Source organism: Stenella coeruleoalba (genome assembly GCF_951394435.1).
Source record: "Stenella coeruleoalba genome assembly, chromosome: 1".
Taxonomy (NCBI): Eukaryota; Metazoa; Chordata; class Mammalia; order Artiodactyla; family Delphinidae; genus Stenella; species Stenella coeruleoalba.
In genome coordinates, this window is record NC_137169.1 from 178,401,058 (window position 1) to 178,427,944 (window position 26,887).

General features: G+C 45.3%; 1 protein-coding gene across 3 annotated transcripts; it reads right to left on the reverse strand.

The window, feature by feature from the left end:
* Positions 1-12,337: 12,337 nt before the first annotated feature.
* On the reverse strand, positions 12,338-26,207 carry TEX35 (testis expressed 35). 3 transcript variants are annotated; one of them, XR_013829518.1, is made up of 8 exons: positions 25,739-26,207; positions 25,113-25,181; positions 24,110-24,166; positions 23,345-23,404; positions 13,645-13,709; positions 13,225-13,408; positions 12,825-12,953; positions 12,338-12,712 (listed from the first exon to the last, which is right to left on the reverse strand). XR_013829518.1 is itself a non-coding variant. In XM_079929986.1 (7 exons), the coding sequence occupies exons 1-7, from the start codon at positions 25,988-25,990 to the stop codon at positions 12,900-12,902; spliced, it is 741 nt and encodes a 246-aa protein (XP_079786112.1). In that variant the 5' UTR covers positions 25,991-26,207; the 3' UTR covers positions 12,707-12,899. The 3 variants fall into 3 exon arrangements, 1 of the variants encoding a protein (XP_079786112.1); XR_013829517.1 differs by lacking the exon at positions 24,110-24,166; XM_079929986.1 differs by having other exon boundaries at positions 12,707-12,953.
* Positions 26,208-26,887: the final 680 nt, after the last annotated feature.

The following is a 26,887-nucleotide window of genomic DNA, read 5'->3' on the forward strand; positions in this document are numbered from 1 at the left end:
GGGGGCAGGTAAGTGATGCCAGGACCTCTTGGGCCAGGGCCAAAGAGGGGAAGGTCCCAGGAAGGCCAGGACAGAGCGAGTAGGACTGGCCTGAGAAGGGAAGCTCTTGAGAGAGGCCAAGCCGGAAGAACTCCAGGGCTAGGAGCCGTGAACAAGGCTGAGCCGGCCAGCGGTCAGAGCAGGTACACACGGGTGGGGCTGAGGCAAGCGGAAGGTCAAAGGGTGGGTCACACCCAGAGTGGAATGAGGCAGAGCAGAAGGAGGTGTGGTAGGTGATCAGCTGAGTCTCAACCCCTGCATGGGGGGGCTTGGGCCTTGCTCTGCGCCACGGTGGATACCTGGGAATGGAACTTTGGAAACTCGAATCACATTTTCCCATAATGTGACATGATTGCTTAGAAACTACCTTCCTCAGCTGCCAGGGATCAGTGGCTTCTGACACAGACTTCATTTTTTCGTTCCATATATTTTTAATTGGTGTATAATTGCTCTACAGTGTTGTGTTAGTTTCTGCTGTACAACAGAGTGAATCAGCTGTATGTATACATGCATCCCCTCCCTCGTGGGCCTCCCTCCCACGATGACTTTAAATCTCTCTGTTCCCTGTCAGTTAGCTAGCTGAACTTTCTACGGTGGCACCGAGGAAGGTCAACATTCAGCGCCAGACCCAGGTCCCGAGGGAGGGATGTCGTTGCCGTGGAGATGGAATCTGGGCTTGGCGCTGCTGGCTTGGCCGCTGGGTGTTCCTGGGGTTGACTCACAGCCCAGCCCAGAGCAGGAGGACATCCTTGTGGACCCCAAACCTTTCCTTCCCCAGCTTGAGCCAGACCATGACTTCTGCTGGCCAGCTCTTTACCCTTGGTACCTGCTACGTGTCACCAAAACCTGGAGCCCCGGGAGCCCACAGCCAAGCCCACAGGAGCCAACCTTTGGCCTCCTTGGATCTCAGCCACACCCCAAAGACCCAGAGAAAAGTGACTCAGGTTGGACACAGTGGCTCCCAATGACCTCAAGGGACTCAAAGACAACAGAATGAGGTTGACACCCGGTGTTTCACTTACCAGCTCGCTTTGTCATTTAGCCGGCAGTGACTGCCATCATTACCCAGCAGGTTTATCCAGCTATTTAAATGTGGGCAGGCTGGCTAAAATCCTCTCACTCTGGCTGCGTGTCAGCATCAGTCACCTGGGGGAGCTTTGGCAATCGCTGAAGCCTCGGGCCTCCTGCAGAGATTTAATGGGGCCAGGGTGGAATCCTGTGCATCTGTGTGTTTCCAGAGCTTTCCAGGTGATTCGAATGTGCAGCCAGGTTTGAAACCCATGACTCTAACATTTGATTCTGTTGGGGAGAAGGATGCTAAACTGACATACTATTTCCACCCCCAACACGGCCATGACCACATCTGCAGCCTGGTCCATGCCCTCGGCTGGTGGGCCTCTGGTGTGAACTGAGCTATGCTCATTTCTGACCCATAATTCTTTTTTTTTTTTGGCCACACAGCATGGCATGTGGGATCCTAGTTCCCCAACCAGGGATCGAACCTGCACCCCCTGCGGTGGAAGCACAGAGTCTTAACCACTGGACCGTCAGGGAAGTCCCCCATAATTGTCTCTGTATCCAATTCTTTCTCCTTCAGTTTTCAAAACGTTTATGTTTCTGCTTCATTCTCTGGACTGTGAGTTGAGAGTCTCATTCTATAGAACACTTCTGAAGGCAAATTATTACGTTACAAAAAAATCTAGTCATGGGAAAGTAGGTTGAGAAGGAAACAAGAAACGTCAGCTTATTGTTCTTAGACAGTTACGGATCCTTTACCTACACTCTGTTTTGTTTTGCTTATATGTTTTTCTTACATCAACACTTTGTTATAAATCTTTTGTTTGTCTGTCTTAGCTTTTTAATTTTTGAGACTTTTGAACATACACCAAAGTAGACAGAATGCTATGATGAGCTATCACACACCCGTCAAACCCCAGCAACGTCCAAACTGGCCCCATCCCCCCCACTCTCAACAATTTAGCCCGTCTTCTGTTATTCTGAAGCAAATCCCAGATATCATACTATTTCATCTGTAAAAGTCTTAGTAAATCACTCAGAAAGAACTCTTTTTGTATCGTAACCAGTAATTCCTGGTGTTCGAATTCCCCAATTGTCTCAAAATTATCATAAATGGATTTTTAGAAAAACAGTTTGAATCAGGGTTTAAATAAGGTTCACCTGTTGCAATTGGCTGCTATAACTTTTGTTTTAATCTATAGGTTACTCCTGTCTTTTTTTTTTTTCTCTCTCAATTTGTTTGTTGAAGACACTGGGTTGCTTATTCTGTAGATTTGTCCACAATCTAGATTTTGCTGATAACCTTCCTATGGTGTAATTTTACAGGATCTCTGTCCCTATTTTTCCTGTAAATCCGTACTTGGATCTAGAGCTTAATCATATTCAGGTTTGGTTGCAGTAGTGGGATATTTTTCCAACAGGAGGCACCTGATGTCTGTTTGTCTCTTTCCGTGATATTAGATACTGCAGATTCAATGCCTGAATCTTTTGAAATATCACTCTTTCAAAATAGTCATATCTGATTCTATCATTTTCTCCTTCATAGAAGTATTCCTACTTATAAATAAAGGAGGAATAATAGAATCAGATATTACTGTTTATCTACTGTTTGACACCCAGGATAATTGCTTGATTTCCTCCCTTTATTTACCATTTTCAAAACAATGAATTGCTTTCTTACCATCCTCCAATAGTGAACAATCAGAGTTTAGTTTAGTTTTTAGTATTACTATGAATTCATGGATTTTTAACACATTTGATGTGTTTCAATTCGTTGCAGTTAATATTCTTACTGATGCTCAAGTGGCCCCATTTTTTTTTTTTTTTTTTTTTTTTTTTTTTGCGGTACGCGGGCCTATGGCTCACGGGTCTAGCTGCTCTGCGGCATGTGGGATCCTCCCGGACCGGGGCACGAACCCGTGTCCCCTGCATCGGCAGGCGGACTCTCAACCACTGTGCTACCAGGGAAGCCCAAGTGGCCCCATTTTGATCAGCGGGAGTCTCTTCCAGTTGGCTCCTGAATCTTTTAAACATTACTTGAGAAGACTTGTACATTTTCTGCTTAGACCTAGAATCAGCCATTTCTCCCAAAGCTCTGATGCCTTTCGGTGGGAAATGGTATTTGGAGACCTCACTTTGGACATGCAAAGTTGACATATTCTTTTATCTGACCAAAGTGTTCCCAGATTTCAGTTTCTCTATCCTGGTCTTAGAGTTAGAGTAGGTATTGGCTTTAGTTCTGAGGCCACTAGCACTGAATCCACAAATGCTGATGCTCACTAGGTGGGGAGAGACGAGGACAGTCGTAAGGTGTAGGCAGCAGGTAGAGGGGGAGGCAGGTGGGGGAAACCTTCTAGACCAGCGGTCCCCAACCTTTTTCGCACCAGGGACCAGTTTCATGGAAGACAATTTTTCCACGGCCAGGGCGGGGTGTTGGGAACCCCTGTTCTAGAGCAGTGTTTCTCAAATCTTAATGTGCGTGCGAATTACCTGGCGATCTTGTTGAAAGGCAGTCTGATTTAGCAGGTCCGCGGGGCATGAAATGTTGCACATCTAAAAAGCCTCCGAGGGATACAGGGATGCTTGTCCACGGTCGCACTCTGAGCAGCCAGGCTCTACAAGCAATAAGCAGTAAGTGGGATATCAGCACTAAATGCTAAAGGAGCTCAGAGCAGGGGTGAGGGAGCCGTCATAGAGGAGGTGGCATTTTTGCTGTGACTTTTTTTAAAAATCAGGAGCCACAGCAACAGAGAAGTGGCATCTTCACTTTTAAATTAAAAAAAATTATTATTAAGGTATAACATTCATAGATCGAAGGGAACAAATCATAAGTGTACCGCTTGATCCAGTTTTTGAGATAAAATTCACACACCATAAAATTCACCCCTTTGAAGTATACACTTCAGTCATCTTTCATACAGTCACAGAGTTGTATAACCATTGCCACTAACTAATTCCAGAACATTCTCATCATACCCCCAAAGAAATCCCATATCCATTAGCACTCATTCTCCACTTCCCCCTCCCCCAGACCCCAGCAATCACTAATCTACAATATTTTCTATCTCGGTGGATTTGCCTGTTCTGGACTTTTCCTATTAATAAAATCATACTATTATATATATAGTCTTTTGTGACTGGCTTCTTTCACTAAGCATAATGTTTTCAAGGACCATTCATGCTGTAGCATGTATCAGTACATCATTCCTTTTTATGGTTGAGTAATATACCATGGTATGGCTGGGTCACATTTTGTTTGTCATTCATCACCAGCTGATAGACATTTGGGTTATTTCTCTCTTTTAGCTGTTATGAATAATGCTGCTATAAACACTCACACACACGTTTTCTGTGTAGCACATATTTTCGATTCTTTGGGGTGTATACCTAGGAGTGGAACTGCTGGGTCATAATGGTAACTCCATTAAATTTTTGAGGAACTGCCAAACTGTCTTCCAAAGCAGCTGCACCATCTAACATCTGCAGTTTGATGCATACATTTTTATACATAGCACACACCCATATCGCCACCACCCAGATTAAGAAATAGGATGTTATCAGCACTCTAGAACCCTCCCCTGACTGAACCTCTAGTTTGACCTCTGTCACCATTGATGGCTGGGACTTTGAGAGGTAGAACTGGGGAAACATTTCCACAACGAACCAGGCAGGGCTTTAAATCCAGCTTTAAATCCTTCCATGTGGACAGGTACGCACCTCTTCCTGTTGTACCAAGGCCTGGTGAGCAAAGAGGTTTCCTCCCTCCTCACCTCACTTCCTGCACAGCCAGTGGACCCTTTCAGAGGAATAACAAGTGGCAGGTTTGGGATCCTCTGGGAGCCTCGGGAGCAGCTGAAGTGAGGAAGCAATGTGCCTGATGCCCAAGATTCATTCTGAAGGACAACTTCAGCCCGAAGCACCCTGGTTAAGCCTGCTGTGTGGCCCGTGGCTGCGATGGAGGAGTCTGCCTTTGCAATGGTCCTGTCACCATCCTCCCTGCCCCCTTAGTGTCCCCTTACCTCCCACCAGCAGGCCCTCCAGACCCCAGCCCGCCCATAGCCGCCGAGGCAGGACTTTCTGAGCAGGTCTCTGGCCATCAGGGAACCGTGCAGGGCAGCGGGCAGCACAGCCTTCTGTTCTGCGGCCAGAATCTGCAGAGTGTGCTCGGCCAAGCGATGCTCCCGGGAGGTGGCCCTTGCAGAGGCAGGCCTGGTGCTGCCACAGTGAGGCCCCGGCCCCGGGAGGCCCTTTCTCCTACCTCAGTGGTTCTCCTGCATCCAGCCCTGCAGTCCATCCTTTTCCCCTAAACTGGCCTTCTCCCTCTGGCCTTCTCCCAGCACACACAGGGAATCACACACACGCACACACACACACACACACACACGCACTCAAAACTGCTCAGAGAGATTAATCTCTGACCTGCAAATCTTTTATTGCCAATGACCTTTCCATACTAGCACCCACCCCCGCCCTGGAAGTCCCTCCTGCCAGCTCCTCTAAGAGACTGTGTGAGACACCCCTTGGCAGGTGCTCCGGCCTTTCTCTCAAAATACCACCCCCGACACAAACAGCCTGAAATTGTCACGTCCCTCCAGCCCACTGTCTGGGAATCTACCACTCAGAGGTGAATTTGGGTAATCTTGAAAAGATACACATGTCCCTGGGAGGATCAATCTGCCATATATCAGGGTGCGTTAGCTTAATGGATTACTCAGCTGCCAACACGGAGCTGAGAAGGGCAGCTGCAGGCCTGGGGGTGTGGACGGGGAGTGGAGGGGTAGAAAACTCTGGAGCATGGCCTCCACGACGGGCAGCGTGGGCTGGGGCGTGCTGCAGGAGCTCTGGGAGTGCCCCATGCAGTCCAGGGCTCTGGAGAGGCTAAGTCCCAAGTCAGGGTCTAGAAAGGGAAATGGGAGGAAGCCAAAACGAACTTTTTAAGGTTCCATATTTTATATGCACCAGGCAGGGGTTGGAAGCCAAACTGCCTTCCTCTTCCCCGGGGTCCCCTCGCTCTTCCCACACTTTCTTTCCTCTCCTCCACGCTACCCTTCCCCTATTTCTTTCCTCTGACCCTAGAACAGAAAGTAATCTCATTAGTTCTCTGATTTGAAAGTCTTTAGGGGGCTAGCCTTAGAATCTAACTATTGTTATGCCACCACTTTTTGGGAAAATTGCATGGTCTAGCCCTGTGCCTGGCTCAGCAGGTGCTCGACCAATGCTGGTTAAGTAAATAAGGGAGTAAAGGAAAGTCACTTCATTGTGAATCCCAAATGCCAGACTGGGCGGTGGCCTTTTGGAACCGATCCCTATGTGGGTGATCACTGGCTTGCCGGTGGGCACAGATCAGAGGTGTCAGGTGTCCTGGGCTCCCACAAGATTCCAAAGATGAAGCTGGGGTGGGACCCGGGACCCAGATCCCTAATCTTGTGTGATTTCCTTCCTTGTGTCTTTGCAGCTTTTCCTCTGGAGAGGTCAGTGGGGCAGGGACTGATGGGGTTACAGTGCCCTCTGCTGGTCAGTTTTCGTAGTCGGTTTTTACATACTTGGGTTTACATTTATGTTTACTCTTGTTTTGAACGGGCTTGGGAGAGGCTGGAAGGGTGGGTTTCTGGTTTTATTCCAGGCCCACTCTTCATGAATGTCAAGACTGAAGGTGGCGCTCAGTGATAAAAATAGATGTCAGGGTGGGCTCCCAGGCATTAATAATTTAATTGACAGTAGGTTTATATTTTTTTTGCAGTACGCGGGCCTCTCACTGTTGTGGCCTCTCCCGTTGTGGTGCACCGGCTCCAGCCGAACAGATTCCGACCGCTATGGCTCACGGGCCCAGCCGCTCCGCGGCATGTGGGATCTTCCCGGACCGGGGCACGAACCCATGTCCCCTGCATTGGTAGGCAGACGCTCAACCACTGCGCCACCAGGGAAGCCCTGACAGTACATTTTGTTTCTGTTTTAACAACCTCCCTGGCCCGAGTGCCTAAGTGTCAGGTGGAACTAGCTTCTGCTTCAGTCTCAGTGCTGCATCTCTGATGCCAATGGGTTCTCTCACATGCTTTTAAGAGGCACGGGTCTGGTTTTCCCTGAGTGAGCTGAGAGACCTTCCTTCAAGAAAGAGAAGCAACAGTGCCCACAGGAGGACTGGCTCCTGGACAGAGGTTGGCATTGAGTTTTCCCTCCTCATCACGAATCTTGGTTCCCCCCAAAGCCCAGCAGATACTAAAGAGCTCCTGGGTCGAGGGGTAGCAGGCAGGAGAACCACCCACAGGGGTAAAGAACCCAAGGCCACTAACCCAAACTGCGGCAGCCCCTTGCTCAATGAAGCCCCCTATCTTCCATACACCTGCTGGCCCAGCATAGAGCACTGCTTCTCAGACTACAATGGACACTGGAGTCACCTGAGAAGTCTTGTTAAAATGCAGGTCCTGATTCAGGAGGCCTGGCACATAGCCTGAGACTCTGCATTTCTAACAGGCTCCCAGGTAATGCCAATGCTGCTGGCCCAGGGACACACGGGGAGATTCTGACATCAGAATGCTCGGGTTCAAACTCCAGCTCTGCCACTTATTCTGTGACCTCAGACAGATTACTTTCATTACCTTCTCTCTCTGAGCCTGTTTCAACCTATACAAAATAGGGAGGATGACCATTTAAATGACTTCATAGAAAGACAGACAGAATGATTTCATGCGGTAATCGTAAGAATAAAATGAAACAGTGCAGGTGAAGATCTTAGTGCAGAGCCTGCAGTGCCCAGTACATGGCAAATATCTTTATACTCATGTGTCCGTTCAGCAAGTCCCTGTCAACTCCCTGCTATGCACTTGGCACTGCCCTGGGCCCTGCCGTAGAGCAGTGACGGAAACACAATCTCTGCTCTCAAGGAACTCACATCCGAGCAGAAGAAGACAGACCACAAGTGAAATGGATAGTATGTAAGTCGGTGCTAAGTGAGTTGGAGAGGAAAATAAAGCAGAGTAAAGAGGATAAGGAACGCTGGAGGTGGGGATATTGTTGTTTGTACAAATGGGGAAAGTGCCACTGAGAAGGTAACTTTGAGGTGACGGCCACACGGATAGCTGAGGAAGTGGGCAGGAATGTCTGTGAGTGCAAAGGCCCTGAGGCAAGAGTGTACACAGTATGTGTGAAGAAGAACAAAGAAGCCAGTGTGGCTAGAGCCCAGAAAGTAAGGGGGAGAATAGTATGTGAGTGTGAAGGTAGCAGGGTTGATGCCACAGGGCATTGCAAGTATCAACTTTGGATCCTGCTCTGAGAGAAATGGGCGAACACTGGAAATTCTGAGCATAAGAGCAACGAGATCTAAGTGACATTCTAAAAGGACAAGTTTGGCTTGTTGGGGATAGACTGCAGGGGCTCCTTCTCTACTCCAGACCACTGTAATTCCTCAGAGGAGAGAGGAGTGTGCAGAGACCCCTGGTAGCAGTGGTGGGAGAATACGTATCGAATAAGGGTCACTCATGGGTAAAAACATAAAGCCATTTTCATTTTGTTTTCTATTGTCCTTTTAAATTGTCCTTTTAGTGGTGTTAATTCGTCCCCTTCCTCTGGATGAACACATAGCCAGGGCATGACTTCACTGGCCACTCCCAGGAAAGAGAAAGGTCCAAGGTGCTTCCCATCAGAAAGGATTTGGGGAGATCTTACCTGACTTTGTTCGTAAGGGTCCTTCCTGGGCCACCTTTCTCTTCCTTAAAAAAAGAAAAATGTTATTAGTTTTATTATACAAACAATGCATGTTCCTTGTAGAAACTTTAGAGATTATAGATAGGCACAAAGTAAGACATAAATTGTCATAATCCTACTACTCAGAGAAAACCATTGCTGTTACTCTATCCTTGTATATATCCTTCTAAGTCTTTTCAGTTCATGCAGGCCTCCCTATGTGCACACACACAAACACACACACCAAATTTTTACCAAAAATGGGTTTATACTTTATTTCATAACTTGCTTTTTTTCATTTAACATTATATCATTAACGTCTCTTGATGGCATTAAATATATTTCAACAACATATTATTCTTAATATCAGTGGAGCATTCCATTTTATAGATGTGCCACAATTTATTTAACCAACTGGTGTCCACTTATGTTGTTTCTGATTTTTAAATATGTATATCATAAATGACTCCATGATGAGTATCCTTATAACTAAATCCTAGTGACCATCTGTAATGTTTTCCCATCTTTTAAAGCATCTGATATGTATCACTTAATTGCCCTCAGAAATATTGTATGGATTAGACTCATATTGGAGTTGCTCATCTCCCCACAAACTCATCATCCATAAAAAAAAAAAAACCTTCTTGGTCACGTTTAAAAGCTGATATTGATAAAAAAGTGTCAGGTGGGCAGAACCTTGCACCATTCTGCTCCATCACCTGCTGAAGGCATATTCTTCACCTTCTGAGTTCTCTAGAGTTGGAATTGGGGTTGGGCTTTCAGACTCATTGTTCATTCTCCAGAAGTGAGATTTTTTTTTTTTTTCTGGTGCGCGGGCCTCTCACTGTTGTGGCCTCTCCCGTGGTGGAGCACAGCCTCCGGACGCGCAGGCTCAGTGGCCATGGCTCACAGGCCTAGCCGCTCCGCGGCATGTGGGATCTTCCCGGACCGGGGCACGAACCTGCGTCTCCTGCATCGGCAGGCGGACTCTCAACCACTGCGCCACCAGGGAAGCCCCAGAAGTGAGATTTGATTTCTGTTTGGTTGTGTTTTGATCTAATATAGAGGGAAATACCAAAGAGTCCCATTGATCACACGTATAGGAGGGTAAATGACCTTTCAAATACTGAAGGGGGTTCAGGGAGGCTCTAGGGGTCCCTGGAGCCAGACAGGGCAACTCCCCTTAGGAAGATGGGTGGGTAACCCATTGTCATGGAAATGGATATACTCAGACCTGTTGCATCTGAGAGAGATGGGGCTCCCGTCTGTGGTGGTGGACACCTGAGCCCATCCTCACCCGCCTTTTGGGGCTGGCTGCGGCCTGTGACCGAGAGAAGGGAAGCTGTGAGTGGGGGTCATGCCAGGGCCCAGGGCAGTGATGGGAATGGATGACACAGCCTGGCCTCCTCCTGGGCCCAGCCCTGCCTGCCTGATGGCTGCTAAATGACGCACCCTCCTGTTTCTCTGGTGACTGCTTGAGTCAGGGCCTGGGGCTGCAGCACCTGTTACCTGCGCGTGAGCTAGGGTAAGCCGCTTACCCCTCACCTGCTGGAATCAGACACCGAGGTTACAGGGTGGGATGCTGTGTTACAAGGGACCACTCTGTACTCTAGAACAGGCAGTCCCAATCCCCATACCATTTTTATAATTTCTTGTTGATTGATTTCCTAATATACACATCCTTCCTCCTCTTAGAACATTTATTTTTTAAAATCGGAGTAGATCAAAATTCATTTTATTGCAGACCTGGTTCTGACTGGAGGCGGGATGGAGAATTGAAGCCTTTTAATCTGAAAAACACAGTTCTGACCTCATCATCATTGTTCTCAGAGCAATTTTTTTTAAAGAATTGAATTCCTCTGCATGTACTCTCATCTAACTCTCATTACACCCCCTTTGAATTAGGTGTGGTTATGCCCTCTTCACCCACTTTGAATTAGGTGTGGTTATGCCCACGTTCCAGATGGAAAAGCAATCTGAGAGGTGAAGTGACTTACCTGCGACCACGCCACTGATTCATGTCCAGATCCAGCTGACTGCCTTCTATCTCATCTTATTGCCCTTGGAAATACAGCTAGCCCCAGAGAGCCACAGAGCACTGGCCCAGGAGTCAGAAAACCTGGGTTCTGGTCCTGGCTTTGCTATAAATGGGCTGTGTGCCTGAGGGTACCTCACTGCACCTCTCTGGGCCTCAGAATCCTCACTGTAAATTGAAGAGATTTGACCAATCTCTGACATTCCTTCTAACCGTGGGGCCTCAGCTCAGGCTTGTTAGGTGGAAACAGAAAGCCACTCTGCTTAAACAGAAATGTGCACCTCGGTCCAAGGGTCCAGAGGCTTTCATGAAGCCAAGGCAGGGGCCAGCACCAGCCCAGCAGGGCCTGAGCCAGACAGTGGCTCTCCCAGCTCCCTCTGCGGAACTGCACGAGTCTCCACTTCTCTCAGTCCCTCTGTTTCATTCTTCTCTCTCTGCAAAGTGATTTATTTATTTTTTCTGTAGATCTGCGTCTTTGGCCAATGGTGGCAGAGGCCTCTTCAGTTCCCAATTATAAGTCCAGTTCTGGGGGCCAGCTGAGTCTCACCAAATTCCAATTTCAAATTCCCAGGGAAAGAAATCGATTGGGCAAGTTGAGTTGCCTGTCCACCTTGCTTGGATCAATTGGATGCTGCCGCACAAAGCAGAAATGGTGGCCCAGGTCAGGCCAATGCCCCCCAAGAGGCTCTGTACGCGGGACAGGAATAGCATCTTTGGGAGAAGACACAAGGTTAAGTATAATTCCCTTCCAGATGACATGACATTGAGACCTACAGAAAAAGCACAAGCTCACCAGCAAAGCTGGCCCAAGAGCACATTGGCAGGAATGGCAGGCTGTGGCTCCCCAGACATCCATTCCCAAGGGCAGACATGACAGCCAGGCAGAACTATCCCCCCCAACACACAGTGTCGTCCTTCTGCTGCCTCTGAGTTGGATGACATGGAACTAGGGCACGGGGGAGCTTGGAAAGGGTCAAGGGACAGGGACTGCAGAGACCACTGCCACCAGTCCTTGGGGGCTTGATTAGCAGTGTACCATCATTTGCACAAAAAAAGACTCAGCACTTCAACTGATCCTGACAGCCCTGTGTCCTTGATGACCTTGTCTCAGTTCTTAAAACTGGCACGTGTGGGAATTCCCCGGCAGTCCAGTGGTCAAGACCCTGGGCCCGGGGGTTCCTCCCATTGTCCAACATACATGCGCGCGTGCGCACACACACACACTCACACGCACACTTCTGGGATCACGCAGAATGGCATCTGATATCTTCAGGGCCTCCCTTCCTCTCTTTTGACCTGGGACATTTTCAGAACCAGGTGAAGAGGAGGGAAGCAGGGATGAGGGGGGAAGGATCATCCTTAGGAAGACCCTAAGGATGACCTGAAGAATTTTCCACCAAACCATCAGGAAGCAAGAAGAGAGGTTGGAGTCTGAAATACACTGATTTCAATCCAAAACAGTGACACTCCTTGCACACTCAAGTTTCAGGCTGATAGTCAACGCTTTGACTCCCGCTTTGGCTTTAAATGAAGATTTTACTCTCTGGGTAGAGGGAGACAAGGGCAGGGTGGTATGCAAGAGGGCAGCAAGCATTTGCTGTGCAGCTCAAGGAGTGGGGAGAGGCTGAACCGGAGCCGCTCATAGGTCCTGCGGTGACACTAAGTTGGAACTACGTCCTCAGTCACACAGGAGTTGAAGCACAGATAAATCAGAAAGCATGTCCAGATGCCGAGGGTGAAAAGGATGCCCAGGCCTGGTATGGAAGTTGCCTGTTATGTGGGGAGAAAGTCAGGAGCCTGAGGCAAGGTCAGCTCAGCAACTGGCAAGGCACCCTCCACTCCACGGGCGCCTCTAGGCAGCAGCCTCCAGGCTGGGCTAAGCAAGTCCTCCTTCGTGTGCCACGTCCTCTAAGGCTGAGTGGATGTGATGTGGGGCAGAGCCTGCATAACCATAACCACGGGTGAGATTTGATGGGAATGCACCCCTGAGCACACTGCCTTTGGGAGGACGGGGCACCGGATTGAGATAAGGGGCTTCCATGGATCTACCTACCACTGATTGTAGTTGTTCTTTGGGGGCACACAACAAGCATTTCTCCTATGGAGGACAGAAGCGGCACCAGAAAGATCATTTTTCCCTGGTCCAAGATGGCCAGGCTGCTGGGCACCTCATCAGGTCTTGCTATAGGAAAGGACAGAACAATACAGTTGCACTTGGGAACAGGTGCATCCAGGGTGGAGTCCTACTTGGTCATGGTTTCGGAATCACCCCAGGCCTATAGGGCAAGACCCCAGAGAGGACTCAAGACTAGGGAGGCATCCTGGGGCCAGGAGAGGAGTGGAACCAGTGCTTTACAGCAAGAGGTAAGAGAGTGAGAGAGCCCAGGGGAGGTCGGGGGGAACAGAAACCCAGGGGTGTAACACTGGGGCAGGGGCAGGGAGGGCTTCATTACACAGCAGGTATCACATTGGTGAAGGGAATCCATTGGATCTTTTTTTGGTTGTTGTAGCGCCGTCATCTTTTTGTGAAGGGCAAGTGGTGCTCCATCAGCTCCATCCATTTTCTTCCGCCGGATCTGTGGGTCTGTGTCCATCTTTCCTATCAGCCTGAGTTCTTGCTGCTCCTTTGGTCCTCTCCTGAGAGGACTGGGGAGTCAGGGAGGGGCAGAACTGGGGAGATAATTTTCAACAGGAAAGGAGATAACCGGTAGCATGGTTGGCCGTGGAAGGCCTTGACTACAAGCCACTGGGGAAGAGAAACCAAGAGAGCTCCTTGAAGGGTCTGGGAGTCCACTGAACCCTGAGGACACTTTGCAAAGCGAAGGGAGGAGATTCTTTAGGGTTGAGGAGAGACGGGTGCAGGTTACACTCACCGCTTGCTATTCTTCTGTATATTTATTAAAACATCCATCTCCTCATCCACATCCTTTTGCATTTCCTTCAAGAGAGAATTCAAAGCTAAAATCATCATCATGAAGGGCTTTTGAAGTTCCTTTTCCTGCCTCACTCTGCAGACCACTCAGAGACCACCGCAGCATCTTACTTCCTCAAGAATCCTCACCAGCCCTGGGTAGGGTGGCTCATCAGGATGTGCCTGACACGTGCTACCCCTCCCTGTGACCTCATCCATTCCATAGTGAAGCTGAAGCACAGGCAGAGTCATTGGGGGCTTGTCCAAAGTCTCCATGTGAGTCAGAGGCCAGGATCTATTTTACCTGATCTCACACTTGAATAAAACCCTTAGCTGCCTTGGTTCAATGCCTATGCAATCTTCCCCGGTGGCGCAGTGGTTAAGAATCCGCCTGCCAATGCAGGGGACACAGGTTTGAGCCCTGGTCCGGGAAGATCCCACATGCCACAGAGCAACTAAGACCGTGTGCCACAGCTACTGAGCCTGGGCTCTAGAGCCCAGGAGCCACAACTACTGAGCTTGCGAGCTACAGCTACTAAGCCCCACACTCCTGGAGCCCGTGTTCCACAACAAGAGAAGCCACTGCAATGAGAAACCCACGCACCACAACGAAGAGTAGCCCCCGCTCGCCACAACTAGAGAAAGCCCGCGCACAGCAGCAAGGACCCAACACAGCCAAAAATAAATAGATAAAGTAAACAAATTTATAAAAAGAAAACAAACCCCGTGACCTCCCCCCCAAAGACGTTTCTGACACCAGTGTTTTGACCCCTGCCATGTACGTAGATCCTGTGTATCTGCGTTTGTTCCATATTTTACCCAACTCCTGGCAAAAATGGTCAACGCAAAATAAAGTAGACAGTAGCTCAAATGGCACCTCACAGTTATTATTAAGAACTGAAATAATAATAAAATCTTCTTGGCAAATCTTAGATCCGTAAAATTTGACCTGGAAAAATTGGATAGAAATAGTGGTCACAAAGAACTTCTAAGATGGTGACAGTATTAGTGACAATATCTGTTAAGGACAAAAACAGGGTTGGATTGAATATCACAAAATATAAATGAAAAATAATTTGCTTTGGGGCTTCCCTGGTGGCGCAGTGGTTGAGGGTCTGCCTGCCGATGCAGGGGACATGGGTTCGTGCCCGGGTCCGGGAAGATCCCACATGCCGCGGAGCGGCTGGGCCCGTGAGCCATGGCCACTGAGCCTGCATGTCTGGAGCCTGTGCTCCGCAACGGGAGAGGCCACAACAGTGAGAGGCCCGCCTACCGCAAAAAAAAAAATAATAATAATAATAATTTGCTTCTAGGAAAACCATTTTAATAAAAAATGAAAGATCTGGGGAGAGTTTACTGATCTGGGGTAGAAAATTGATCAAGGAATTACACCGTCAGGATGGAAATGATTTCCAAAAAATATCTTCTTGAAAAGCATTTAAAAATGTTCATATACATTTTGAATATGACATTTGTATTTGTAAATAAAGTCAAATATCCTTGAAGTCAATATTCCCCTGGGTCTAAAACATCAGAGTCAAAACGTCCCATATTCTTAAAAGTCTCACCATCACTTCAAACTCATCACGTTCCAAACTGACCTCTTCACTTTCTCTTCTAAATTAGCTGCTTCCAAACTAGCCTGTCACTGTCACCACTTTTTTCTAATCGTCCAGATTAAAACTTTGGTGTTATCATGCACGCTTGCCTCTCCTTCATTCTTTATACTGAATCAATCACCAAGAATGTTGTCTTTCCTTCGCTGCATCTTTCAGATTTTTACCCTTTTCCTTCTGTTTCTACACTTGGTCCAGCTTTCTTCACCTTGAGCAGAGATGCGGCTTCCAGTTTGATATTCTTGCTCCAGACGGCCCCCACCGACTCCCCCGGCGCCCCCAGGCCACCTTGCAAGCAGCTGCCAGCTCAGCTTTCTGAAGTGCTGCTCCTAGCATGTTCTTTGATTAAGAATCTCCAGAGGCCTCTTACTGCTTACACAACCAAGTCCCAACCTGTCTGCCTGTCTTTCAGAAGTCTTCATTATCCACCGCCTTTGTGCCCATTCCATTTTATTTCTCACAGTTTCCCCCCATGATCCCTCTTTTATGACTGATCTCCCCACTGACTGAGAAGCTTCGCGTTCATCCTGCTTCCATGCTGTGTGCAAGCTGTTCCCGTGCCCGAAATAGCCTCCTTTGTGCCTTGTGATACCCAGTCCTACCCACTAACAAAACACTTACTGTGTTTGCATTTTGATATAGAAATAAGACATGCCCTTTGCAGAAAATTTGGACAATACAGAGGAATATAAAAGAAAAAATTAATCTCATCACCTTTCAATAACAGCAATTAACCCTTTTGGTATATTTCTTTCCAGTCTTTTTTCTATATATTTACTTACCAATTTCTTTTCACCTGTTGAGATCAGCCTGTATATATTACTTGCATCTTGCTTTTTTACTTCTCATTAAAAGTATTCTTTCTAAATTCTGTCTCCTATAGTGAATTTTCATTATATAGATGTATCGTAATTCTATTGGCTATTCCTCTACTTTTGAAAATAGTGGTTGTTTACAATTTTTTGCTATTATAAATAATCCTGTGATGAACTTCTTTTTATATATATCCATGCTGGCATTTCTGATTATTCTCATAGGTTAAATTCTGAGAAGTCAAGGAGTTGATAAGTCATGGAGTTTTGATATTTTTGATACCTATTGTCTAATTCCGTTTTAGTTTTGTACAATCTTGTACTCCAATCAGCAGTACAAGAGCATTCTTATCTTGCTTTATAATTGTCATAAATTACAACTTGGCTTATTTGAATGTGGCAGTTATCTAAGTATTGTTTTCATTTGCAGTTATTTGATTACTCATGAGGTAAAACTTGTTAATATATTTATTGCTTTTTAGTAAGATTCCCCTCTGTGGACTGTTCACATATACCCTTTTCCCATTTTCCTAGTTGGTTCTTATTGATTGTGTGAGCTTTGTAGGTTACAGATAAAAAGCTTTTTTTCTATGTCTATCATATTTGTGGAAAATTATTTCTCCAAAACTGTTGCTTACTTTTTCACTCTGTGTATGGTGCTTTTCTGTTATAATTTTTAAATTTTTTGTATTGTTAAACATTAACAATATTTCCTTTGTGATTTCTTCCATTGTAATTATATTTGGACCATCCAGTTAAATACATACTTCTTATTTTTATTTTTAAAATGCACTTTATATACTATTTCAGTTTATAGTGTTAACTGAGTTAAGCTTTTCCCTTATATAGTCAGGCAATATTCTTTTTTTTTAAATTAATCTTTATTGGAGTATAATTGATTTAAAATGTTGTGTTAGTTTTTGCTGTACAGCAAAGTGAATCAGTTATACCTATACATATATCCACTCTTTTTAAAATTATTTTCCCATATAGGTCACTACAGAGTATTGAGAAGAGTTCCCTGTGCTATACAGTGGGTCCTTATTAGTTATATACTTTATATATAGTAGTGTATACATGTCAATCCCAGTCTCCCAAATTATCCCTCCCCCCACCACCATTTTCCCCCCTTGGCGTCCATACATTTCTTCTCTACATCTCTCTCTATTTCTGCCCTGCAAACCGGTTCATCTGTAGCATTTTTCTAGGTTTCACATATATGCATTAATATACAATATTTTTCTCTTTCTGACTTCACTCTGTATGACAGTCTCTAGATTCATCCATGTCTCTACAAATGACCTAATTTTGTTCCTTTTTATGGCTGAGTAATATTCCATTGTATATATGTACCACATCTTCTTTACCCATTTGTCTGCCGCTGGGCATTTAGGTTGCTTCCATGACCTGGCTATCGTAAATAGTGCTGCAATGAACATTGGGGTGCATGTGTCTATTTGAATTATGGTTTTCTCTGTGTATATGCCCAGTAGTGGGATTGCTGTGTCATATGGTAATTCTATTTTTAGTTTTTTAAGGAACCTCCATACTGTTCTCCATAGTGGCTGTATCAATTTACATTCCTACCAAAGATGCAAGAGGGTTCCCTTTTCTCCACACCCTCTCCAGCATTTGTTGTTTGTAGATCTTCTGATGATGCCCATTCTAACTGGTGTGAGGTGATACCTCATTGTAGTTTTGATTTGCATTTCTTTAATAATTAGTGATGTTGAGCAGCTTTTCATGCGTCTTCTTTGGAGAAATGTCTATTTAGGTCTTCTGCCCATTTTTGGATTGTGTTGTTTGTTTTTTTTAATATTGAGCTGCATGAGCTGTTTATATATTTTGGAGATTAATCCTTTGTCGGTTGATTTGTTTGCAAATATTTTCTCCCATTCTGAGGGTTGTCTTTTCACCTTGTTTGTACTTTCCTTTGCTTTGCAAAAGCTGTAAGTTTCATTAGGTCCCATTTGTTTCTTTTTGTTTTTATTTCCATTACTCTAGGAGGGGGATCGAAAAAGTTGTTCCTGATATTTATGTCAGAGTGTTCTTCCTATGTTTTCCTCTAAGAGTTTTATAGTGTCTGATCTTACATTTAGGTCTCTAATCCATTTTGAGTTTATTTTTGTGCATGGTGTGAGGGAGTGTTCTAATTTCATTCCTTTACATGTAGCTGTCCAGTTTGCCCAGCACCACTTATTGAAGAGACTGTGTTTTCTCCATTGTATATCCTTGCCTACTTTGTCATACATTAGTTGACCATAGGTGTGTGGGTTTATCTCTGGGCTTTCTATCCTGCTGCATTGATCTATATTTCTGTTTTTGTGCCAGTACCATATTGTCTTGATTACTGTAGCTTTGTAGTATAGTCGGAAGTCAGGGAGTCTGACTCCTCCAGCTCCGTTTTTTTCCCTCAAGACTGCTTTGGCTGTTCGGGGTCTTTTGTGTCTCCATACAAATTTTAAGATTTTTTCTTCTAGTTCTGTAAAAAATGCCATTGGTAATTTGATAGGGATTGCATTGAATCTGTAGATTGCTTTGGGTAGTATAGTCATTTTCACAATATGGATTCTTCCAACCTAAGAACATGGTATATTTCTCCATCTGTTGGTATCACCTTTAATTTCTTTCATCAGTGTCTTATAGTTTTCTGCATACAGGTCTTTTGTCTCCTTAGGTAGGTTTATTCCTAGGTATGTTATTCTTTTTGTTGCAATGGTAAATAGGAGTGTTTCCTTAATTTCTCTTTCAGATTTTTCATCATTAGTGTATAGGAATGCAAGAGATTTCTATGCCTTAATTTTGTATCCTGAAACTTTACCAAATTCATTGATTATCTCTAGCAGTTTTCTGGTGGCATCTTTAGGATTCTCTATGTATAGTATCATGCCATCTGCAAACAGTGACAGTTTTGCTTCTTCTTTTCCAATTTGTATACATTTTATTTCTTTTTCTTGTCTGATTGCCATGGCTAGGACTTCCAAAAGTATGTTGAATAATAGTGGAGAGAGAGGACATCCTTGTCTTGTTTCTGATCTTAGAGGAAATGCTTTCAGTTTCTCACCATTGAGAATGACGTTTGCTGTGGGTTTGTCATACATGGCCTTTATTATATTGAGGTAGGTTACCTTCTGGAGTGGTTTTATCATAAATGGGTGTTGAATTTTGTGCATCTATTTTCTGCATCTATTGAGATGATCATATGGTTTTTATTTTTCAATTTGTTAATATGGTGTATCACATTGATTGATTTGCATATATTGAAGAATCCTTGCATCCTTGGGATAAATCCCACTTGATCATGGTGTATGATCCTTTTAATGTGTTGTTGGATTCTGTTTGCTAGTGTTTTGTTGAGGATTTTTGCATCTATATTCATCAGTGATATTGGTCTGTAATTTTCTCTTTTTGTAGTATCTTTCTCTGGTTTTGGTATCAGGGTGATGGTGGCCTCATAGAATGAGTTTGGGAGTATTCCTTCCTCTGCAATTTTTTGGAAGAGTTTGAGAAGGATGGTGTTAGCTCGTCTCTAAATGTTTGATAGAATTCACCTGTGAAGCCTTCTGGTCCTGGACTTTTGTTTGTTGGAAGTTTTTTTTTTTTTTTTTTTTTTGTGGTACGCGGGCATCTCACTGTTGTGGCCTCTCCCGTTGTGGAGCACAGGCTCAGCGGCCATGGCTCAAGGGCCCAGCCACTCTGCAGCATGTGGGATCCTCCCGGACCAGGGCCCATGTCCCCTGCATTGGCAGGCGGACTCTCAACCACTGCGCCACCAGGGAAGCCCTGTTTGTTGGAAGATTTTTAATCCCAGTTTCAGTTTCATTACTTGTGAGTGGTCTGTTCATATATTCTATTTCTTCCTGGCTCAGTCTTTGAAGGTTATACCTTTCTAAGAATCTGTCCATTTCTTCCAGGTTGTCCATTTTATTGGCATAGAGTTGCTTGTAGTAGTCTCTTAGGATGCTTTGTATTTCTGCGGTGTCTGTTGTAACTTCTTTTTCATTTCTAATTTTATTGATTTGAGTCCTCTCCCTCTTTTTCTTCATGAGTCTGGCTAATGGTTTATCAGTTTTGTTTATCTTCTCAAAGAACCAGCTTTTAGTTTTATTGATCTTTGCTCTTTATTTCTGCTCTGATCTTTATGATTTCTTTCCTTCTGCTAATTTTGGGTTTTGTTTGTTCTTCTTTCTCTAGTTCCTTTAGGTATAAGGTTAGATTGTTTATTTGAGATTTTTCTTGTTTCTTGAGGTAGGCTTGTATTGCTATAAACTTCCCTCTTAGAACTGCTTTTGCTGCGTCTCATACGTTTTGGATCGTCATGTTTTTGTTGTCATTTGTCTAGATATTTTTTAATTTCCTCTTTTATTTCTTCACTGACCTCTTAGTTATTTAGTAACATATTGTTTAGCCTCCATGTGTTTGTGTTTTTTACCTTTTTTCCCCCTGTAATTGATTTCTAATGTCATAGCATTGTGGTCAGAAAAGATGTTTGATATGATTTCAATTTTCTGAAATTTATTGAGGCTTGATTTGTGAACCAAGATGTGATCTATCCTGGAGAATGTTCTGTGCGCACTTGAGAAGAAAGTGTAATCTGCTGTTTTTGTTTCCTTATTAATTTTCCGTTTGGATGATCTGTCCATTGGTGTAAGTGAGGTGTTAAAGTCTCCCACTATTATTGTGCTGCTGTTGATTTCCTCTTTTACAGCTGTTAGCAGTTGCCTTATGTATTGAAGTGCCCCTATGTTGGGTGCATATATATTTATAATTGTTATATCTTCTTCTTGGATTGATCCCTTGATCATTATGTAGTGTCCTTCCTTGTCTCTTGTAACATTCTTTATTTTAAAGTCTATTTTATCTTATATGAGTATTGCTACTCCAGCTTTCTTTTGATTTCCATTTGCATGGAATGTCTTTTTCCATCCCCTCACTTTCAGTCTGTATGTGTCCCTAGGTCTGAAGTGGGTCTCTTGTAGACAGCATATATATGGGTCTTGGTTTTGTATCCATCCAGTGAGCCTGTGTCTTTTGGTTGGGGCATTTAATCCATTCACATTTAAGGTAGTTATCGATACGTATGTTCCTATGACCATTTTCTTAATTGTTATGGCTTTGTTTTTGCAGGTCCTTTTCTTCTCTTGTGTTTCCCACTTAGAGAAGTTCCTTTAGCATTTGTTGTAGAGCTGATTTGGTGGTGCTGAATTCTCTTAGCTTTTGCTTGTCTGTAAAACTTTTGATTTCTCCATCAAATCTGAATGAGATCCTTGCCAGGTAGAGTAATCTTGGTTGTAGGTTCTTCCTTTCCATTACTTTAAATATATCATGCCACTCTCTTTTGGCTTGTAGAGTTTCTGCTGGGAAATCAGCTGTTAACCTTATGGGAGTTCCCTTGTATATTATTTGTCATTTTTCCCTTGCTGCTTTCAATAATTTTTCTTTGTCTTTAATTTTTGCCAATTTGATTACTATATGTTTCGGCGTATTTCTCCTTGGGTTTATCCTGTATGGGACTCTCTGTGATTCCTGGACTTGGGTGGCTATTTCCTTTCCCATGTTAGGGAAGTTTTCGACTATAATCTCTTCAAATGTTTTCTCTGGTCCTTTCTCTCTCTCTTCTCCTTCTGGAACCCCTATAATGCTAATGCTGTTGCATTTAATATTGTCTCAGAGGTCTCTTAGTCTGTCTTCATTTCTTTTCATTCTTTTTTCTTTATTTCATTTCACAGCAGTGAATTCCACCATTCTGTCTTCCAGGTCACTTATCCGTTCTTCTGCCTCAGTTATTTTGCTATTGATTCTTTCTAGTGTATTTTTCCTTTCAGTTATTGTATTGTTCATCTCTGTTTGTTTGTTCTATAATTCTTTTAGGTCTTTGTTAAACATTTCTTGCATCTTCTCGATTTTTGCCTCCATTCTTTTTTTCTTTTAATTTATTTTTGGCTGCGTTGGGTCTTTGTTACTGTGCGTGGGCTTTCTCTAGTGGCGGCGAGCCGGGGCTACTCTTCGTTGAGGTGCGCAAGCTTCTCATTGCGGTGGCTTCTCTTGTTGCGGAGCACGGGCTCTAGGCACATGGACTTCAGTAGCTGCAGTGCGTGGGCTCAGTAGTTGTGGCTCGAGGGCTCTAGAGTGCAGGCTCAGTAGTTGTGGCGCATGGGCTTAGTCACTCCGCGCCATGTGGGATCATCCTGGACCAGGGGTCAAACCCGTGTTCCCTGCACTGGCAGGTGGATTCTTAACCACTGTGCCTCCAGGGAAGTCCGCAGACCTCATATTAAGAGGTTCTGATATAATTGCTATGGGGTGCAGCCAGGTGTAAAGAGGAGCTGTTCAAATCCACAGTACAGGTGATATCAGCACATAGCCAATGTTAATAACTACTGCTAAAGTGCTAAGGACCTGGTTCTCATCAGGAGCAAGCATCTGAAGCACTGAAGAGTTTTGAGCAACTGTGCCCAAACTTGGAGGTTTTTATTCAGTTCCTCTGGGCCAGGGCCTGGGTAAATGGACTTTAGAAATCCTCCAAAGTGATTCTCAGTGCATCCCTGGCAGAGAGGCTGTTACAGGATTATCTATGTTGGCTTCTTCATTTGTCTGGTTATCCTTGGGCTGTACCACCTTAATTTGATTATTAAGTTGGCTTCATTACGATTTTAATATCTGGTAGAAGTAATGCCCCCTTACAACTCTTGAAAAATTTATAAATAAATGCTTTTGTCTATTTATGCTTCTGCATTTGTTGTTCTCAAACTTCTACCTGGGGAACACGAACAAAACCCCAGGGTGCCAGGCCCATCAACACAGGGCCTGAGCTCTGTTTCCTATATTTGTGCTCCTGGTGATTCTGAAACCCACCAACGTCTGTAAACTGCTATTCTAGAATCTAGATGATCCTTTTAGTAATTATTGAGTTCAAAAATAATCTTACTGGGCTCTTGGTTAGATTCACATTAAACTTCCAATGCTGCCTTAAGACTCACCTTAAGGCTCACTTCCTCTAAAAGGACTTTTCTGGTTACCCCAACCCACATTCGTTACTCACTTCTCTAAACCCCTGGTTAGTTGACAACCAGTCATCATTTAGCTTGGTACTTACTTGTTATTTAATTCTTTTTTTGCAATAGAGTTTGGGTCTCTTATTAAGCTGTAAGCACTTGCAGGGCAGGCTCTGGCATCTCCTTGCATGATTCCTCGTATGGTACTGGCCCATGGAGGGCACTCAGTAAATGCTTACCTTTATAATCTCCACAAATTCCTGGAGTTTTTCAAATTCCTGGTCCATTACATCTTTTATCTAGTGAGGAAGAAAGGCAAAGAGCACATCATTGAATGTGGAGTTGTCTTTCAGGCATTTTAAGCTAAGGGCTGCAGCTGCTCCCCTGGAATGAGCTAGATAAAGATTAAGGAATGTTCTAATAATGGCCTACTAAAGCCACTTTCTTCCCAAGAGTCTGTGAAGGGACTAGGGTGAGTGTATCATCAAGTCAACACCAGCAGCAGCCTTGGCACAGCTTGGATCTGGTCATTGCAAGGCTGCCATGTGGAGCTCAGACCACAGCTTCAATTACACGTTCTTGCTTGAGTATTTCCTTTGTTCATAAATATGCTATAGGTGATTCCGTCAGAGAAACAAGAAGAGGATTCTTGCTCTGCAGCTTGCTCAGGGGAGGAGTATTAGGACAATGGAATTGGTCCCTGACTGCCCCCCAATTCCAGGTCAGCCCCTCTCACTCTGTCACTAAGGTTGTATCTCCCCACCCTTATCAATGAGATATCTTAGAGAGCCCTTATCATTCAAAATTTGGGTTTAAGCACGAAACAAGTAAGAAACAGATAACCTAAGCTGCTGACACTTAAACATTCTAGGGGATTTGGGCTCAGTTGGTTTGATTGCTTTTTCCATGCAATTTCTGATTTTCTTTACTATTCAAAGTTAGGCATTGCATTTTCCTTGAAGCTACACTTTTTCTCCGTGAGCTGAAAAGTCTCATCCTGTTACCTGTTTTATCTCCTTCATTTTTTCCTTGAGCTCTTCCCTCACCTCCCTGAGTTCATTCTGAGAAAATAAAATAGAGAAGGAGTAAAGAAATGTCTTGGATGGAAGGGAAACAGTCAAAAGGAGGAAAGGAAAGATCCTGGGGCATTGCCAAAAGAGGAGCAGAGAGATAGATGCCAGCAGGGAGGAAAGAAAGGATGCTATTAAGAAAATAGGATAGTGGGACACACAGACATCCAGTACCTCCAGATGTGATGCACTTTGAAAAGGTCATACTTTCACTCCTGTGGTGTGAGAACCGAAAAATGTATGGCCTAAGTCTAATGGTGAGGAAGCATCAGACAACCCAAATTCAGGGTCATTCTACAAAATAAATGATTTGTCATCAAAAATGACAGTGTCCTAAAAGACAAGGTCGAAGAACTGTTCCAGACGAAAAAAGACTGAAGAGACATGGAAACTAGATGCAAGGTGTGATTCTGGATTGGATCCCAGACCAAAAAAGTTATCTTCTCTTTTGTTATGAAAGACATTAGTGGGATAACTGGTGAAATTAGAATAAGGGCTGTAGGTGAGAACTGTATCAACATTAATTTCCTGCTTTTGATGTTTGGATAATTGTACTGTGGCTGTGTAAGAGAGTGTTCTTGTTTTGAGGAAATATATACCGAAATTTGAGAGAACCACTTGCTCGCAGATGGTTCAGGAAATATATATGTTATATATAGGTGTGTGAATATGAAAGAGAGGAAAAAAACCCACGATAAAATGCCAACATTTGGGAATCTGGGGGAAGGGTATACTAGAACTCATTGTACCATTTTTTGGAAAATATTCTGTAAGTCTGAAATTATTTTAAAATAGAGAGAACCAGAAGGAAAGGAGTCACAGGGGCTGGAGCAGAACTGTAGATGCTGGCAGTTCACCTGCTGCAGAAGTTGTTCTGTTGGCCCCACCTGTTCACTGTGCTGATCCAACTTCCTGTCTCCTGGGTCCACACACCTACCTTTAGCTCCTTTGTCCCTCCTGGTTTGGTAAATGGCCCTTCTTGTTTAGCTCCTTTGTAGTCATATGTCTGTTGGTTGGAAACAGAGACACAGAATATTGGAAACTGCAGGCGTGGGAGGGTGAGGCAGGAGGGATGACCCCGAGTTTCTGCTCCTCCCTTTGGGTCAGCGCAGAGGTAACCTGGCCTCACCTGTGCAGGAGTTTCCTCCATCCTTCTCCCCTCTCTGAGCTCATCTCATTCCACTCCCTTCCTGGCCCACTGGGCCTCAGCTTTCTGTCCCCTCCACGGACATACTCATTCCCACCTCAGGGCCTCTGTGCGCACTGCTTTTTCTGCCCACAGCGCTTGTCCTCAGCCCTCCAGGGGCCGCAGGCTTGTCCTACAGCTCTCAGCTCAGAGGAAGGCCTTCCTGATGCCCTCAACCCCCAGCAGCACCCCCAGTCACATCTCCCTATTTTAATTCCCTGCATCATAGGTAAAACTGCTGAATTTTTCCTTATTTATTTAGGTATCCGCTTTGTTCTGTGAGAGCAGAGAGCTTGTCTCTCTCTCAATATATCCGCCAGCATCTGGGACAGGTCTTGGCCACCAGGGACAGCGAATGACCCCTGACTCCAAGTCACCTCCTCATGCGTCTCAGGCCTGGCTGCCGGTATGGCCTCAAACAAGCTTCTTACTCTGATCAGCTCTGGCTTCAATTCCAGGCAAACTGCCTTGTAGTTCTTGTTCTGCAGAGACAGAGGCTGGGATTCAGGCTGCCAGGCATCAGGACTGGGGAGGACCCTCCACCCACCCGACCCTGCCTGTCCAACTGCGCTTAGGCTCAGGCCCACATACCCCCAGCGCCTGGGCCAAGATAACTCACATTTTCTCATGCTCTACTCCTCTCATGAGTGATACCTGCCTGTTCGGCAGGCAGCCCTCTCCCTGGGGAGCTGGCGGGGGTGAGGGCTGGCGGGGACACTTTAAGATAACTCAAGGAAGCCGTCTAAGTATTTTTTCAGGAGCATTGACTTTGGAGGTAGACAGACAGACTTGAATTCTAGTCTCAGCTGCCCTCCTTACCAGCTGTGTTGACTTAGGCACGTTATTTAGCTTCTCTGAGCCTTCACTTCCTCGTCTGTAAATTGTGGATGATAATTACCTTTATCTGATGAGGTTCTTGTGTGCCTTAAACACGCGGGTAAGATGCGGGCCTGGCTGGGGTCATGGCTCCGGAGTGGCCGGGATAGGGGTGGGGCATTTCGGTGCTCCTTTTCCTGGCGGGGGTCCTTCCCACCCCAAGCCCAGGGGTCCATTCCCCACCCTCCTTCCCGCCTGAGAGGCCACGTCATGCTCAGAGGTAGAAAGAAAAGCCGAGGGTTCGTTGGGGACTCTCTGTACCCCCCAACTCCATCCAGTGAGAGTTCAAAGAGGCCCCACATTGGCCAGCAACGTTTCTCCTTTACCAGGTTTGTTTTCTTCAGTTCTGCCCTCTTGGCCGACATGATGGAGGAGGCCAGAGTGTTCTTCAACTTCCCAACCTCCCCACAATGGGCCCCCGGGACCAGGCCACTGCAGGTTACAGGCTGAGGTGAGGGCAGGATGCCCACCTCTCTGTGTGTGGAACAGCTGAGGTCACAATGCCCAGGACCTGCATGCTGGCCGCAGTGTCGCTGCAACTTTGAGCCTGGGGTGCCTCGGCCGCTGAGAAGAGGACCTCAGGTCGGGTTCCAAAGCCACGAAGTCTCCCTCCTGCAAGGGGAGAGGGGCTGTCCTGGAAAGCCCACCCT

Coding starts and splice junctions, on each gene's coding strand:
- TEX35 (XM_079929986.1), bottom strand. CDS start 25,990: ATGAGAAAATGTGAGTTATCTTGGCCCAGGCGCTGGGGGTATGTGGGC. Junction 24,167..25,112: donor GAGGGACAAAGGAGCTAAAG/GTAGGTGTGTGG, acceptor TTATTTTCTCAG/AATGAACTCAGGGAGGTGAG. Junction 23,405..24,109: donor AAATGAAGGAGATAAAACAG/GTAACAGGATGA, acceptor CTTCCTCACTAG/ATAAAAGATGTAATGGACCA.